The 15,406-nt window shown below is 43.4% G+C and overlaps 1 protein-coding gene across 5 annotated transcripts in view; it reads right to left on the bottom strand.

Annotated features, from left to right (window-relative positions):
• PCNX1 (pecanex 1) overlaps positions 1-15,406 on the bottom strand; it is a 1,666,514-nt gene that overhangs the window by 1,014,838 nt on the left and 636,270 nt on the right. For all 5 annotated transcript variants that reach the window (XM_069638600.1, XM_069638595.1, XM_069638598.1 and 2 more), the window contains exon 11: positions 9,952-10,160. In XM_069638600.1, the coding sequence (XP_069494701.1) occupies positions 9,952-10,160 (209 nt within the window). The remainder of the gene's footprint in view (positions 1-9,951; positions 10,161-15,406) is intronic.

The raw sequence follows: 15,406 nt of genomic DNA, 5'->3' as shown, positions 1-15,406 counted from the left end.
ACACCAGGCATGCTACTTAATGAGCGTCCCTTTGGCTATGATACGTCCTGTGTTGTCCGCCGCATCAAGGTTGTTTTTCAGGATGCAGCTTGAGATTAGTTTCCCTTCTTAAACAGTCTTAAGCAGCTGGGCTTTCAATGGTCCTGGGGCGGTCTGTAGTAGTAGTTCCATCTCGTCCCATTTGTGGCAGGTGTAACTAGCTAACAAGGTTGTATTATTAGCAATTCTTGTCTGGTACGCTGCAGAGGAAGCTACCTTTCTCCCAAACGTGTAAATATTCTTACTCTTCTTGACTAGCGGGGCGTCGGCAGAAGCCAGGGATGTGCCTGCCCTCTTTCTGGTGGTGGTAACTACCAGAGAATCTGGTTTGAGCTGGCCCCTAATGTACAGGGAGGTCAGTGGGTGCGGGACTGAACAGCTTGTCTATCCTTGGGTTGACAGGCCTTGTTGGACTAGGTGTTATGAGGGATGGTTGAATAAGTCTCTGGACTGACTGCAGGAGAGTTATGAATTCTGTGGCTGCCTTTTTGTCCCGAAGGATATTTCCCACAAAGACCTTATCGACTTGTGTCTCCTCAGTGTCAATGTTGCGCCACCTTCAGTACCAATTCATTATAATGTAGTTGGTTGTCAACTAGCGAGTCTGCAACCGGCTGGTCCTGATGGTCGGGTGACTGTACTATATAAATGTCATCATCATTGTAGTACTGGTCTTGATCCTGGATATAGGACAGTGTCCTTCCACTGAAAATTACGGCAGCAGGAGGGACAACATTTAAATGGGGTTTTATCCACTATGTTTAAACAGGGCAGTTGGGCAATGAAAGGGGATAATGAGGATAAAGAAGTCAGTATAGAGAACCACCCGCCCTCTCTCTCTACTGTGATCGAAGCAGATCCACAAGCTCCAGAACAAACGATTTTTAAACAAATTCTTTTGAGTCTGTGTCTCTCTTGATACCATGCCGGTCTCATAACCACTTATATCAACCAAAGGAAAAAGGAGGAAAAAGAAGGACAAAAGGACAAAACAGTGTTAGTGATGTTATACTCCTCTTAAGAACATCCTTGAACAAAAAAACCCTAATATATTTTAATACCTTTGTGTACCTCTTCTAATAGGCCAACTGTTAGAAAAAAAACAATCACGTTAAAATGGGATAGTTCATATTAAATCCACATTTAGATTACAGTTACATAGTGTGTGTCTCCTGCACTTCTCCTATATTAGCGTAAAGCCAGTAGATAATGGGCTGTTGTCTGAGAAATAAAGAAACATGCGCTGTAACCATTAGGTTGTTCATATTGTTAAGGTATCCTTCTCAACTTTCTTTCTCAAAACAATGCAAGCTGGCGATCAGGAGTGGCAGACTGGCGGCTGCCATCACCGCTTCTAATTTACATGCCTGCGTTTTAAACTGTGCTTGCAGATCGGGTGACGTCATCCACGCACCGTCACCTGCATGTGTTGTCGAAAACATGCTCATGTCAGGCACTGCATTATAAACAAAAAGGTACAGATAGCCAATCTATAGGAACTCCATAATTTACTTATGTTCAAAATTGCTGTTCATAAATATATCTTGGTGGTCATGTACATGAAGATCCTGGGCATTAGAAAGTGCTAATCATAGAGTACACCCTCAAAATAACGTGCACAGTTATGTGATCATCTCTTTATATTGACACACTGACTGACAAACCTCATAATACTAGGTATACACCTTGTGGTACTAGAATACACAGTTATATTTTAAACTGGTGAGGCTGATGCCGATTGTATATGGGGGTAACATGAGAAAGAGTATTTAACAAACTAGCAGTTACATTCACTTCGTAGTGCCAGACACTCATCAAGGCATTATGAATCCATTTAATTTTCTAAATGTTATGGAGTTTCCCAGATTTTTCATTTGTCTGTTTCCCATTTGTTTGGGGAGTTTTCCACTTCACTTGGGAGGTAAGTCTTTAGTAAGCTATCCCAGTGGTTTGCCGATTCTTCCCCCCCCCCCCCAACTCTTAGTATCAGTCTGTACTACTCCCAGACCTTGGTAGAGTGGCAGAGCAGGCAGGCTTATCTTAAGCAGAAGAACACTGTACCCAGTTTAAACGCACATCAAAGAAACACGCACAAACATTTATATTAAAATATAGATTTATGTAATGTACACAAGAGTCACTGTTAAATAAACCAACACACATAGGTATACTTTACAATACTTTCAAAAGCCCATTTCTTAGTTGGTATTTGCTGAATACACACACTTGTTACAGGAGTTTGACAGGTCTACTGTATTATTGGTAAAAACGCACACCCAAAAAGTCATATGGTAATTGCATTTAGTTAGCACAAACATATAACAGTGATTTTTAGGAAGGAAAACAGTTGGTTAGTGTAATCCTAGCAGAGCCTCGGGTTCTAGAGGCAGTTGCCCTGCACAGCAAGTCTTTTAAAATCCAAAATGCAACCCTAGCTAAAAGGCAGTTGGAGAGGCTTAAGGTCTTTGAAAGCATCAATAGTTCCGGTGGATACTTTCTAGTCGCCACGAAAGATCCAAGAAGACTTAACCAACATTGGAGACCATGTTAAAAGCCTTGCTCAAGGGACACATGCAGGGGCCCCAGTCGGAGGTAAGAGTGAGTTGCTCTGGACACCTCTACGTGCACTCCAATGCTCTGGAGTGACTTTCTGTATTAAAGTAAGCAATACCCCCCCCCCCCCACAGCACCATAGGTGTGAATAACATTTTCGTGGTGGATGCTCCACGATGTTGCAGCTCAGGACTCAACCTCTGGATTCCTTGGTCGGATGACGGAAGGCAGGACAATGGATGGGATCTTTCAGCAGCAGTTTCAGGGGAGGACCTCCGGCACTGCTTTCATCAACTTCTTTGGCCACCCTGCAGTTTGTGACTTTTCAGCAGCACAAACAAAGGACAGAATTTGCCCGGTCAATCTTCTTCGGTTCCTGCAGTTCCACACCCTGATGAGGGGGTCTGGACGAGTTGGATTGGGTCTGGAGTGTTCCTGAAGGCTCAGCAAAGACTTGGGCGGATGCAGCCTTTCCACGACGATGCACTTAAGATGGGCAGCAGGTCTGCTAGTATTGGGGTTTCGCAGCCATTGAAACTCAATGGACCTCGGGAGATGGCTCAAATCAAAGTTAGCCCTGGGACTGGTTGTTCCCACCAGACCAAGGGATGGAGGACTCCTCTTCAGATTTCATAGTCGCACATGAAACTGGGTCAGGACAGCAGTAGTCACTTCACAGTGATGCAAAGGATCTGCAGGCGTCTGGTCGTTGTCTTCTTCGGTTACTTCATCTTCCAGTGGTCGACTTCCTTTTCATTGCAAGAGCCTCGCCTTTTATAAAGTTCCAGTACTTACCCCTCAGCAATCCTCCTCAGCAGTTGACACAAAGGGGCCTTTGGCTGTCCAATCAGGATAGCCAGACCACCAGTGGGAACTAGTCCCATTCAGGCACTCTGGCAGACAAAGGACAAGGGGGTGGAACATTCCTCTCGTTGTGCCATGCCTGTGTGGCTAGGGTGGTGATTTGTGTGTTTTGGAGTTCTCCCATACCGTTCACCCAGGCCTAAGGCTGGAACGCATTCAGTGTGCATTCTATGAAGTCCCTGAACTCTTACTGACTCTAAAGTCGGTTACTTGTTCTAAGAAAAATATTCTCTGGAACTCTGCCTATTCCTGTTCTGCCTACTGCTGGCCACTGGACCTCCTTCTGCCTCTGAGAACACTCAAGCTCTAGATTAGGGAAGGACTGCTAAAGCAGAAGGATTCTTATGGAGGAACTCTTACAAGTGTACTTACTTGCGATTGTTGGTGCTGTAACTGTTACATTCCTGAAATAGAAATTCATTATGTTAAAGTTATTACTTACGTTTGAATGGCATACTGCCACTCTGAAAATGTATTGGCAAATTCTTGCTTACCTTTGAATTGTGTTCCACTATTCTGGAATGTAATAGTAGTATAGGAACAGAATATGTGTGAAAGTTTACTACAAATAGGGTTTTACTTATCTTGAATTGCATACTGCCATTCTATAAGTCTAATGTGGTTTTACTCACCTTGAATTGCATACTGCAGGAGAGAATGATTTTTTTTTTATTCTTTGGGGATTTTCAAGTATTAACCTCAGATGAACTATGGGGAAAAGATTATAATGGTCATTTGATATTGCTAAATTTATCAGTGAGACATTTTACTGTTTATAAGAATTCTACCAAAAACACCCCATTTTTAGTAACTTGTACCTTGAAACTGTTTATGGCTGGGAGAATTGCATTATCTGGGATAGATTCACCTAGGCATAATAGGGACAGAGTGGCCGTTTATTGAACAGTGATAATCCAAGATGGATAGAAAATGTATGTAACTTAAGATGGATAACCTAAAATGGATAGAAAATTCATATTACCTATAGGCAAAGTCCTTGGAGTAATAATCATAAAGTTGTCCTTACCATTGATTCACTGCATGTGAAAAATCTAGTTACATTCTAAACTTTGTGGTAGTTAATGCTGCGGTCTTTTAAATTGTCCCTTTTAAAGTGTTTTGTATTCTTTCTTCTACTTTTATTAACTTATTAATTGTAAAGGTTGTAAATGTTCAGCCAAAACAAAGCATTATAATAAAGTGTTTTATAGTTACCAATAAGTATTGTGTTTGTGTTTATTACTTAATACTACTTACCTTTCTAAAGAATTGCCTTTGCCTGTGTACATGTAAAATAAACATTTATCAGTGTAGAAGTGTTTCTTTGGACCATATCTATGCTACACATTTGTGCCTTCCTACAGTCCTCTTTCCCTCCTAAGATAAGCCTGACTACTCTGTCATTGCCATCTTACCTATAGTGGTTGGTACATGCCTGTAGGAAGAGTTGGAGTTTCTCTATGACCCAGGGGATATAGTCTTATCAAGTTTTACTTAGGTGTACTTTAGAAAAACTGTCCTAACAGCCCCTCCAGACACAAACCCAACCTCACCACCTTAGTCGAAGAACTAACCACGGACAACCCCCACATCTCTCTCGACACCTGTCAAATCCCTTGGCTTCAACAATCAACCCCCCACCTTTCCTTCACACATCAAATAACTGCCGTCACCAAAACATGCAATCTACAACTATACCTCCTACATATGGTCGGACATATCCTTCCTTCTAATGACATCTGCACCGCAAACCAAGCACTTGTAATCACCAAGCTTGACTATGGCACTGCTCTCCTAACTGGCCTCCCCAGCAGCACATTTGATCCCTTGCAAGCCATACAAAGCACAGTAGCCAGACTCATCCACCATCTAGCCAAACGCTCACACATCACCCCAGCTCTTGCACAGCTCCACTGGCTGCGCGTACCAGAAAGAATTGCCCTCAAAGCCATGCACCACAAAACCCCATCTTATCTTCACAACTCAAACCAATCACCCACAAAAACAAACACCAGACAAGCAAGCCAGCATTCCTCTCGGCAAACTAACCTGCACACACAAAAAGACGCATTTATCCACTGGGCACCCGGGGCATGGCATGGAACACCCTACCTCTTCACCATCCATCAACACTTTCAGAAAGAGCCTCACAACATACCTATTTCCCCACACATAACCACACCCCTACATCTCTGCTACCACTTGCTTAGTCTAATCTTTCTATCCTATCCTGAAAAGATTTAGTGACTTATGTTTTACCTTCCACCTTACAAACTTGTAAGGCGCTCTTAGCACAACTGGTTAGGGCCAGCGCCAACACATTTGAATAAATAATGAATAGACTACACATTATTGTACTAAGGGGTGACGAGAAAGGGTATTCACAGGCAGACATGTATGTACATGCATGCATGGGCATATCTAGAAATCACCATGCCAGTACATGGTTTGGTTTGAACTATTCCCCACAACCTCTAATACATTATAGAACACTTAAATATAGCATCTTTTTTCCATTCATATGTAACGCTTTACTTTACAAAGAGGGATTAAAAGGGTTAAACTCACAAAACAGCGACAAAGGACCACCCAGAAATAAAGTGTTAGGGAGAATTCTCAGAAATTTGCTAATTCCCTCCACCTTAAAGACCCCCAGCAACCGTGCTGGATTTTGAGGACTTGATTTTTTTAACCTCGAGAGAGGGAGGCCTTTTTTTCCCCACTCTCTCATGTATTTACATGTGATTTTGTACACCGTTTCTTTTGGTTGTGGAGTCTGGCAAACTCCATAGGCATCATCTTTACATCGTGGCACATAGAACCTTCAGTGCAGTGGCACAGGGAAGTATTTCAGATTTCCCAAAGGTTTGAATACCTCCTCTTGGATAAACTACTGTTTCCAAGAGCAGTAAAGTGAAATTAACGTTACTTACATTTGTAACTTTCTAAACCGAGCACACACACTCTTACAATAGGGTGCTGGAGGGGTACTTGGTATCCCCTTTGTCTAGCTTCTCATGTAACATTTTTATGTTACCCTTTCCTCGATGAATGGCTGGTAGCAGTGGTTTACTTTTAACTACCATGGTGTGCATTTACCGCGGACTGCGGACGCAGCTGCAGTAAAGCATCCAAGGGTGCCTTTTTTGTCAAAATGGCCCCAGTCTTCTTTTTTCGCCATTTCTTCTTGGAAAGGTCTTTCTTGAAATGTACTCTGCGGGCCCAACTAGGTTTGGTCCCTTTGATCGTTTTGCCTTTGGCAGGATTCACGAGTGAAGCCCGCCTCTGGCTCCAGGGTGTCTGGTGGGGTGAGGAAGGTGCCCGAAACTCCCTGTGCTTAGTCTCCTAGGAGATCCAAATGTATTCTGTAGTGATTAGCCGGCTGACTGTCCGGCAAGGTGACTGACAGCTAGGCTGGAATGAATGGGAGAAACCTGGTTAAAAGGCAAGGCTTTTGACTTGGAAGGCAGAGTCGACCACTGGACGAAGGAACCGAAGAAGAACTTGAAGAGGACGCCTGCTGCAACTCCTGGGCCGTTGGTTTGCCCGGTGAAGCCCTGCTGCTGTGCAGAAACTCCACATTCGTATCGACAGAGAATCCCCTGCAAGGACAACTTCTCCCTTTGAGTTGGTGGGACCAATCAACTCCAAAGTAAGCCACCTGGACATCTTCCCTGAGCTGGTTGAATTTCCACAGAGTTGCTGCTGGAAACCGAAACGCCAGGGAAGAGGTCTTTTAAGTTGGCCAAGAGCTCCAGGAAGATCCTCTGGACTCCCAGGAAGCAGGACTGACTGAGCCTGAGCCACCTCAACAGAGTGCTGGACCGCCGAAGCAAGCAAAGTCCATCTCGACAGCCAGAAACCGTGGTGTTGCTATTTGCGGTAGTCGCTATGAGTTGAAACACCGAAGTGCCACTTGTTTGAAGATTGCCAGTTGCGAGCAATGCCCGTCCCATTGCAGTGCAGGAGTCCCCAGAAGTCCTCCCTCTTGTCCCCACGACTGAGGCCCAGGAACCGTGAGATTTGCAGAGCTGCACAGGAACAGAAGTCATCTGCTGCACTTTTCTTCAATATAAAGGTACTGTAAAGTCTGAGAACTTACCTCTTGTTGTGCAACAACACTTGTTCTCTGTTGGTGAGACTTTTTGTGGTTGCTCTGTAGAGTTGCTGACAGCTTCTTTACTTCACAAGCCTAAACAGCTTTTGGCCCTACTTTGAATTCTTCTTTTGTACAAAGTCTTTTAAAATACTGTGCAAGACTTTTACGTACCTCTGAGAAGTGCTTCATTTTCACCTAGACTTTGCGCAAATTGACTTTGGCTTAGCCTGGCTCCCCTAATGACTCTTCTTCCCTCTGTGAAGATGTTGGTCTGCCTTCCAGGAAAGGGTTAACATTGTTTTTTTTTTAAAACTAAAAGTACGTGCCTGCTTTGAGAATATTTGTGAGATCTCTTGTTGCATCATATTAACCTTTCTCTATCACAAACTCTAAAGTGTGTATTTTGAAGTGTATTTGAGTGTTAGTTATATTGCCCCCTTCTGAAGAAGGCTTATTCTAACTGGCTGATAAATTAATAATTGATTATTCAAAAAACCTTGTGTTTAAGTGTTTATTTGAATGCTTGTCACTGTGAATCTCTGTGCAACTCCCCTACAGCTCACATTGACCCCTCTTGAGATAAGCCTGGCTGCTCAACACGCTACCAACATGTGTAGTACAGACTTATACCAAAGGTTGGGTTGATAATTGCCAGGAGGTTAGGGTTGTTGTAGTGCACCTAAATGGTACTGCATACAATCTTGCCTAACAGTGAAATCAGAAAACATGTACTGTGCAAAGTGAGGTCCCAGGAACGTAGAAACAAAAGTTGTAACCAAGAGCCCAATGATGTCCTATCCTAAAAGGGTGAACAGCAGTGATCTGTACATTCAATTAACTAATAAAAATCACTGGTACTTCCCGAAGTCACAGTTTCAGGTAGAAAATTCCAGGGCCCCAAAGTGGAACCAAGAAAAATACCAAACTTTATAAAAGCCCACAATAATTCTAAGAGGGAAGGGGCATCTACACTATAACAACTTTGTCAGAAAGATTTAGCCAAGGAAGATAAAGCCTCTGCTCCTACACTATACAAGCCAAAGTTGAAGGACAGAGGGATCTACCCCAGCGCTTCATTCCCTGTACTTGGTGGGTACACAGTTGAGTTACTCACCTTATGACTGACTGCCATAAAAAAAATCACTTGCCACACACTTAACATGCTTATCTTGTTTCTTAGACCCCTAAATCCTGCACAATTAACCAGCAGTAGATAGTGTACACGACCTACAACTGCTCAAGCACCTATTTACCTATATTGAAAAAGTTGGGCCACTGTCTGCACTGCTTTGTCCATCAAGGCAAAGCTGCAATGACTGCTACAGAAGTAGCTACCACGATCCGCAGCATCAGGTTATTTTTTCTTCAGTCCACCTATGTTGTCCAGGGACGTTTTGGTGTCTTGCCCATGTGTATGCATCTGCACGCTGTACCTTCACAGCTGAACTGTAACTATGACAGCTCCAGTGATTAACCCAGGGCCCATAGAAAAGCATTTGGCAAAAACTAACTGTGTAGACCATTCCTAAATTTGACAGTTCATTGTCACTAGCACCACAAGCTTTCCTGTTGGGTTTATTCCATGTAATACCATTGAGTTTTGACCAGGTTTTCGCAACACCACCTTAAAAAATGCTAAGTCACTCACTCCAAAATACTCTTGAACCTTTAGTGGCTCCTACAGAGGTCACTGCCCTTTATGACGACCCTTACAAACTATTCACCTGTAATATACTGCATCACAGTTTCTGCAAAAGCTATATAGCAAGCATATTTGAATACACAAGCCGTACGGACATTCATATTTTAGGTATGCCAGCATGCATCTTTGCTCCACCCTGCTCTGCCACATTTATTCCTTAGAAAATCAGGCCATATACTGAGAAGCCATGCAACCAATGTGTGGATTGATCTTCCCGAACCTTAAACATAGGATCCAGAAATATACTAAAAGAACACCCTTATGGTGCCCAATCTGCCCAGATGCCACTGACCAACACAGCAACCAAGTAAAACACACAGGGTAAGCAGAAACACAGCCACCAAGGAGATGCCCTGACATCCACTGTGAATTCTACATTGAGAAAGAGGAGCTAGGTGCAGCTCTGCCATGATACAGTCTATAGGCAGAGCAAGCTTGGCAAGGATAAAAGGAGAAACATAAGCCAGACTCTCCAGATAAAAGTGCCTCCACAAATATAGTCTCAAGGCACTGGCCTCTTTAGGAGGTCTGTTTCAAAATAGAAAAATCCAACAAACAACCAGGGAAAAGGGATGGTTTTCGTTTTCAAAGCTACATTTCCATTAACTGAAAAGAAAACATGAAGAACATAGGAATAATTGCCTTGCTTCTACTGTAAACAGAGAAAGAGGTTTGTTGGTGACAAACTTCTCACCTATCAAACAAGGCCAGAAGGGTTAGCCTGTCGAAACTGATGCCAATCCATATTTGCGGCAGAACCCAAAGGCGATAATAGTGTTTCACTTTGTGGACTGCTTCCACTCGTGGCTGCATGTGGTCCTGCAGGTCGGGAGTTAAATACATGTCCTGTTGATCCAGCAAATCAGTGCCCAGGCGGTTCAACTGGATCTGGGGAAATGAAATCTGAAAAACATGAATAAAGATGTTGCATTCAGCAACAACAAATGCTAAAATGTACAACTATAAACAAACTTGAGAAACACAAAGTAATTGTAATTCTTTTACCATGAGCTCTGTGATGCACCCAGTTAACAATGTGACTGAAACACCAAGACAGGTGTAGAACACAGAACTAAAAGACATTGAGACTGCAGTGGCCACTGTGACATCACAATGCCCCAATGTAACTAGTGCCTTACTCACAAATCAATGTGCACCCAGAATGTCTGTCAAGGGCAGGTTAGGACAGTGATCAGTCGGTTAGGAAAATCCTTTCTTTTTGCAGCTTTCTCATCTCTTTCAAAGGGATCCTCAGAATATCTGCAGGTTTGCGTGATCCTGGACTGATGTTTGGGAGTGAGGTCTTTTTTTCCAACCTAACTCCCTGGGTTTAACTAATTTGGTTTGGGAACATTGGTCGATCTCCAAGTGTACCAGTGCCAGGGGGACATTGCCCACCCCATTTAGGTCTATGAAAAAGCACCACTTCAGCCTACAACATTTATTCTACACCTGGTTAAAACACGGATCGGTTTTTGGCAGTGGGACCTTTTTTTAAAAAAAATGTATTTAACCATTTTGGGTGCACATATGCCCCCTTAATTTTTTATTGCATGGCTGCCTTTGTGCAATTTAGTCATCAAACTGGGTGCACATTTTAGTTTAAGCCCCATCTTTGTGCTTCAGTGACCTGACAGCTGTCCAAGCCAAGAGAGGCAAAGAAAATGGAGATATATGGTAATTGCCCTTTGCTGGCTGTCCAGAAAACAGGAATCAGGTTCTCTGTGGGAATGATCAGCTTGGACTTGGGGAGGGCCTGCAGAAAGCCCCAAAACACACATCCAAACCTGTGAGAGTCATGGCTGCTCCTGAACTAGCCATCCATGATTGAACAGTAGCTCAGAGTTTAAATATAGGTCCTTGCATTGGAATACCGGGGTACACCCAGCCTGGGATTCAGTAAGATCAGCGGGGATCTGGAGCAATCCAGCAGTTGACCACTAGAGCCCAAATCTCTGAAGACGAGGATGCTGAAGTGCGCCAGAGGACTGCTGCTGTAACCTGCATTGACCAGGCAAGTACACCGCAACACAAAGCTCTGCTCTTTACTCAGAGGAGACTTTCCACTGTGCCTCCCTCCCTTGGATTGATGGGCTAACCAGTCCAAAGTCCTGCATCACTGAGAGACTAGTCCCTGGAGCTCTGAGGAGTTGTGGTTCTATACCTGGATCCCATCACCTGAAGTGGGAACTTCTACTGTTGAAGGGATCACATGCAACCTGGTGCTGTGAAGTGCATCTCGCTGTTGGCCTGTGACACTGCAGTTGTCTACCAAGAAGAGAAGCCGTGGTGGAATCTGAGTTCTATGGTCCTCCCGCTTCATGCCTGGAGACCCTCTGGAATCACTCCAACTGCTTGTCATGCCTGTGGTGCCCTAAAGGTCTTCTAATGTCATTGGAGTCGTCACAGGGTCCAGTTTTAGCCAAGTACAACCAGGTGGTAGTCCATTCCCAAAAGGTTGCTGAAGACAGGAAACACCGAGCCCAGCTGCCAAAGCAGTCACCCAAAGAACACTTTGCACCTACAATCCCTGTCCATAAACAACCAAACCAACAGCACAAGTGACTGTTCTCAACCGCCTCCATTTACCTGCAGTTGTAGAGTTTCTGGATCAGCGGTTTGAGAGGGCTCGGTTCATAGCCGTTTGAAAGATCACATGTTCCCATGAAAGTCTGATCCTGGCTTTTAGTGGCAGAACGCAAGGCTGGCCATCCTATCTGGGGTACCCTTGAGTGTTCCAGACTTAAGCAATACAATTGTACTAAGAAAATATTGTATGGACTATAGTACTAATACAACATTGAGTCTATTGTACCCAATACTGTGAACATTACAGACCTCATTTAAAGTATTCCGACAAGGACGCTTACATTGAACATTGAGGCTTTGTGATGGGTCAGCAAAACGAGGCAGACAACTTTTTGATCATTGTTCAAAACATGGCATTTGATTAAGGTGAAAATAATGTAAAAATGCCTCACTCCCCCTACACTACTGTGGGTTTTCCCTACCTAACTAAACTACGATGAAACTTTCTAACACAGGATTGCTGGCCCTCACAATTAAACATTAAATACAAAGAAAAATATATGGCAATTTAATCAACTTAAACAAGGATCATTACAGTTTCTTGTAAACCTTTTCAGTAACATGGGTGAACTCCCCGTTAGGTAAGAATTGCTAGAGTCCAAAAGACTTACCTCTTGGTATTGGGTACCTCACCTTTTAATATGGGCCTGTACTACACAAGTTGGTAGTGTGACTAAGCAGCCAGGCTTATCTTAAGAGGGGTAATGTGAGCTGCAGAGCTGTGCAATGAAATCAGTAAATAAAAGGTATCCAAGTAAATACTTACACACAAAATTAAAGTATACATATTTATATATACACAAGGATAATTAGACTATCTTTAAAAAGCAGCAACTACTAGTAACATTAATCCCAACGTAAGGATTCAATTCAACAAGAGCAATAAAGCATGTGAGCAACTTAATGTTCTACATATTCCAGCACATTGAGTGACATTTGAGGTCAGCAAGAACACTTATCCGTGATGACCATTGCAATACTGAGTTATAAGGAGGGGAAGTTCTAGTTCAATCAGAACATACTTTGTACTTGGAAAAACAGTTAGATTCTCCTAAAGGGATGTAATCAGTCTTTTAGCCCAGCAATAATAGTATTCAACAATTAAAACCTGTAAGTGAACAACCACTGCCAAAGCAAATAGGTTCAGAAGGGGGCCTTTAGGAAGCCAGGACAGCCAAAGTCAATGGGCTAGTTCAAACTTCTGATGCACTCTTTTTTAGAAAATGTTTTAGAAAAGTCAGTCGTTCAAATAGAAAAATCACAGAAGCTCAAGAGGAGCCACCTTGAAGAAGCAGAAGCTGGAAGGCCAATGCAAGTGAGTTGAGGTCAACTCTAAAGAGGGTTAAATAGCATCCCCAAGCTAGGAAGCACAACAACTGGCAAAAAGTAGATGTACTCCAAGCCCCACAGTTCCTGTGAGCTGAATAATTTGTTCCAGTGTAGCAGACCCTTGTTCTTGGTAGAGGTAGAGAGAGAGAGAGAGGTAGAGAGAGAGGTAGAGAGAGAGAGGTAGAGAGAGAGAGGTAGAGAGAGAGAGGTAGAGAGAGAGAGACACTGCAGCAATTGATTCTCCTTGATCCAGCGGCCTTTGTGATTTTGGCGCCTTTTTCTCAGCACCAAAGAAAAACGAACAGCTCTGGTTAGAAGTTACTTGATCCTTTGGTCCTGGACTCTGGTGAGGGGACTCTGGATGAGAGTTTCTGGTTCTGTAGGGTCTTCTGGATGCCCACGAAGATTTGGCCGGATTCATACTTGCAGTAGTAAAAAAGAAACCACTGCCACCAGCCATTCAAGTTAGTTAGTGTAACAGACTTTTACATGAGACATGGGATAAAGGGGTTACTATGTAACCCCCCCCCCTCCCCAGCACTCCACATAGGGTGGTGTGCGCTGGACCCACAAAAGAAAAGCAAGTAAGACGGGAGTCATCTTACAGTAGTTCACCCCAGAAAATCTAAAACATTAAGAGAAGTCCAAGGGACCTCTCAGTGGCACTGCACAAAAAGTGCTGTGTGTCACAATGCGAAAAGGTAGATGCCTATGGAGTTTACCAAACTCCCAACAGTAAGAAACACAAATATCCTAGTCAGAAAAACACATGAAAGAGTGAGAAAAACTCCCCCTCAGGAGTTAAAAGTTAAAAAGCCCCGAGTCCAGAAAAAGACCTGGGGGTCTCTAAGGTTAAAGGGAATTGGCACAGAAATGAAAATTCCCCCTAACACTCCCTTCCTCGGGATTCAAGGTTACTTCAGCTCCACTGTTCATCAAACGAAGAAAATCCACATACATTCAGTTCTTGAAATCCCAATAGCAAAGTAAAGTGTTAACCAAAATTCCAACAGAGTTCTTCCTCAATAAATACAGACTTTCTACTTCCTCAGAATAGCATCAAGGTTATTCCCAGACACAATGCCTTTTCACCACTTTCAAGAAGACTTGATACAGTGCAAAAGAAATACAACTTGGAGAATGTTAAGAGGAATAAGAGTCTTGGTTAGCAGTACTACTTCTGTTCAAATTGGGATACAATCACAACTTCAGTACTTTGTGATGCAACCACAGCTTCAGTATTAGATTTCACAATAGGAATATTTGTCAAGATGACTTCAGAGTGCTGCTACTACTTCCACAACTTCACGTCTACCAGAGTTTACCATGAGGACATTCTCCCTTACCTCATAGAATTCCACTTTACTTGGGTCACTGAAGGTATGTATCCTCCGATAATCCGATATACCACAACTGCTTCACAAGTATTAGGACTCAAGACAAACTTTGACATGACTCCCTGCACGATACTTCAACACCTTTACATAGGCAAGGCACTCTTTCTCTGAATGTCTCTTCAAAAGGGGAAGCCCTCTTTGCCTCTGTCTGCCACAGTAACAAACCAGGTTTGCCTTTATGACCCACTAATCTCTCAGTCTTTGGCAATATAGGTTGTGTGAACTTCAACAACCTTTATGAGCAGCAAGTTCCCCTTTCCCCAACTTTTCCTTCACTTTCTCTGCCAACATTTAGCCAAACTATTACCCAAAAGTCTTGATGCCACTATCTTGGCTTCAGGTAGTACTTAAACATTGATGTCTTAAGCAGGATTAAACTTCTATTCGCCTCAAGGCATAAATAAGATTGTGTTCTGGCTCTGAGAAAGGCTGTTTTCAGTGTCAAATATGATATGATATGGAATTTGTAACGCGCCTATACACAAGTGTTTCAAGGCGCGACGAGGCAGGGAGGGGGGAACAGGGGGGAAAAGACAGACAACGATCCTACTAGGCCAGGTGTCATTCAGATCATGCAAGTGCAGGGGTAGGGGGAAGGGGAAAAAGGGGAAGGGGAGAGGGGGGAGTGCTGAACAGGGTAAGTAGAATAAAAAATAAATAATAAATAGGGCCAGCTGGTGGCAAGTGCAAGGTAAGTGCAGACAAGTGCTGGGAGGGGGGGCTGTAAGGGATGCAGAGACAGTCCCGCAGTGCAGGGGTTGCCAGTGCAAGTGGAGAGTGGCTGGGCCAAGGACCGAGGTCGGTGAGAGTGGCCCAGGTGCAGGTTCAGTGCAG

Source organism: Ambystoma mexicanum, chromosome 14 (genome assembly GCF_040938575.1).
Source record: "Ambystoma mexicanum isolate Mex_15411 chromosome 14, UKY_AmexF1_1, whole genome shotgun sequence".
Classification (NCBI taxonomy): domain Eukaryota; kingdom Metazoa; phylum Chordata; class Amphibia; order Caudata; family Ambystomatidae; genus Ambystoma; species Ambystoma mexicanum.
Note: the sequence above shows the minus strand (reverse complement) of the source record. Positions and strands in the feature narration are given on the sequence as shown.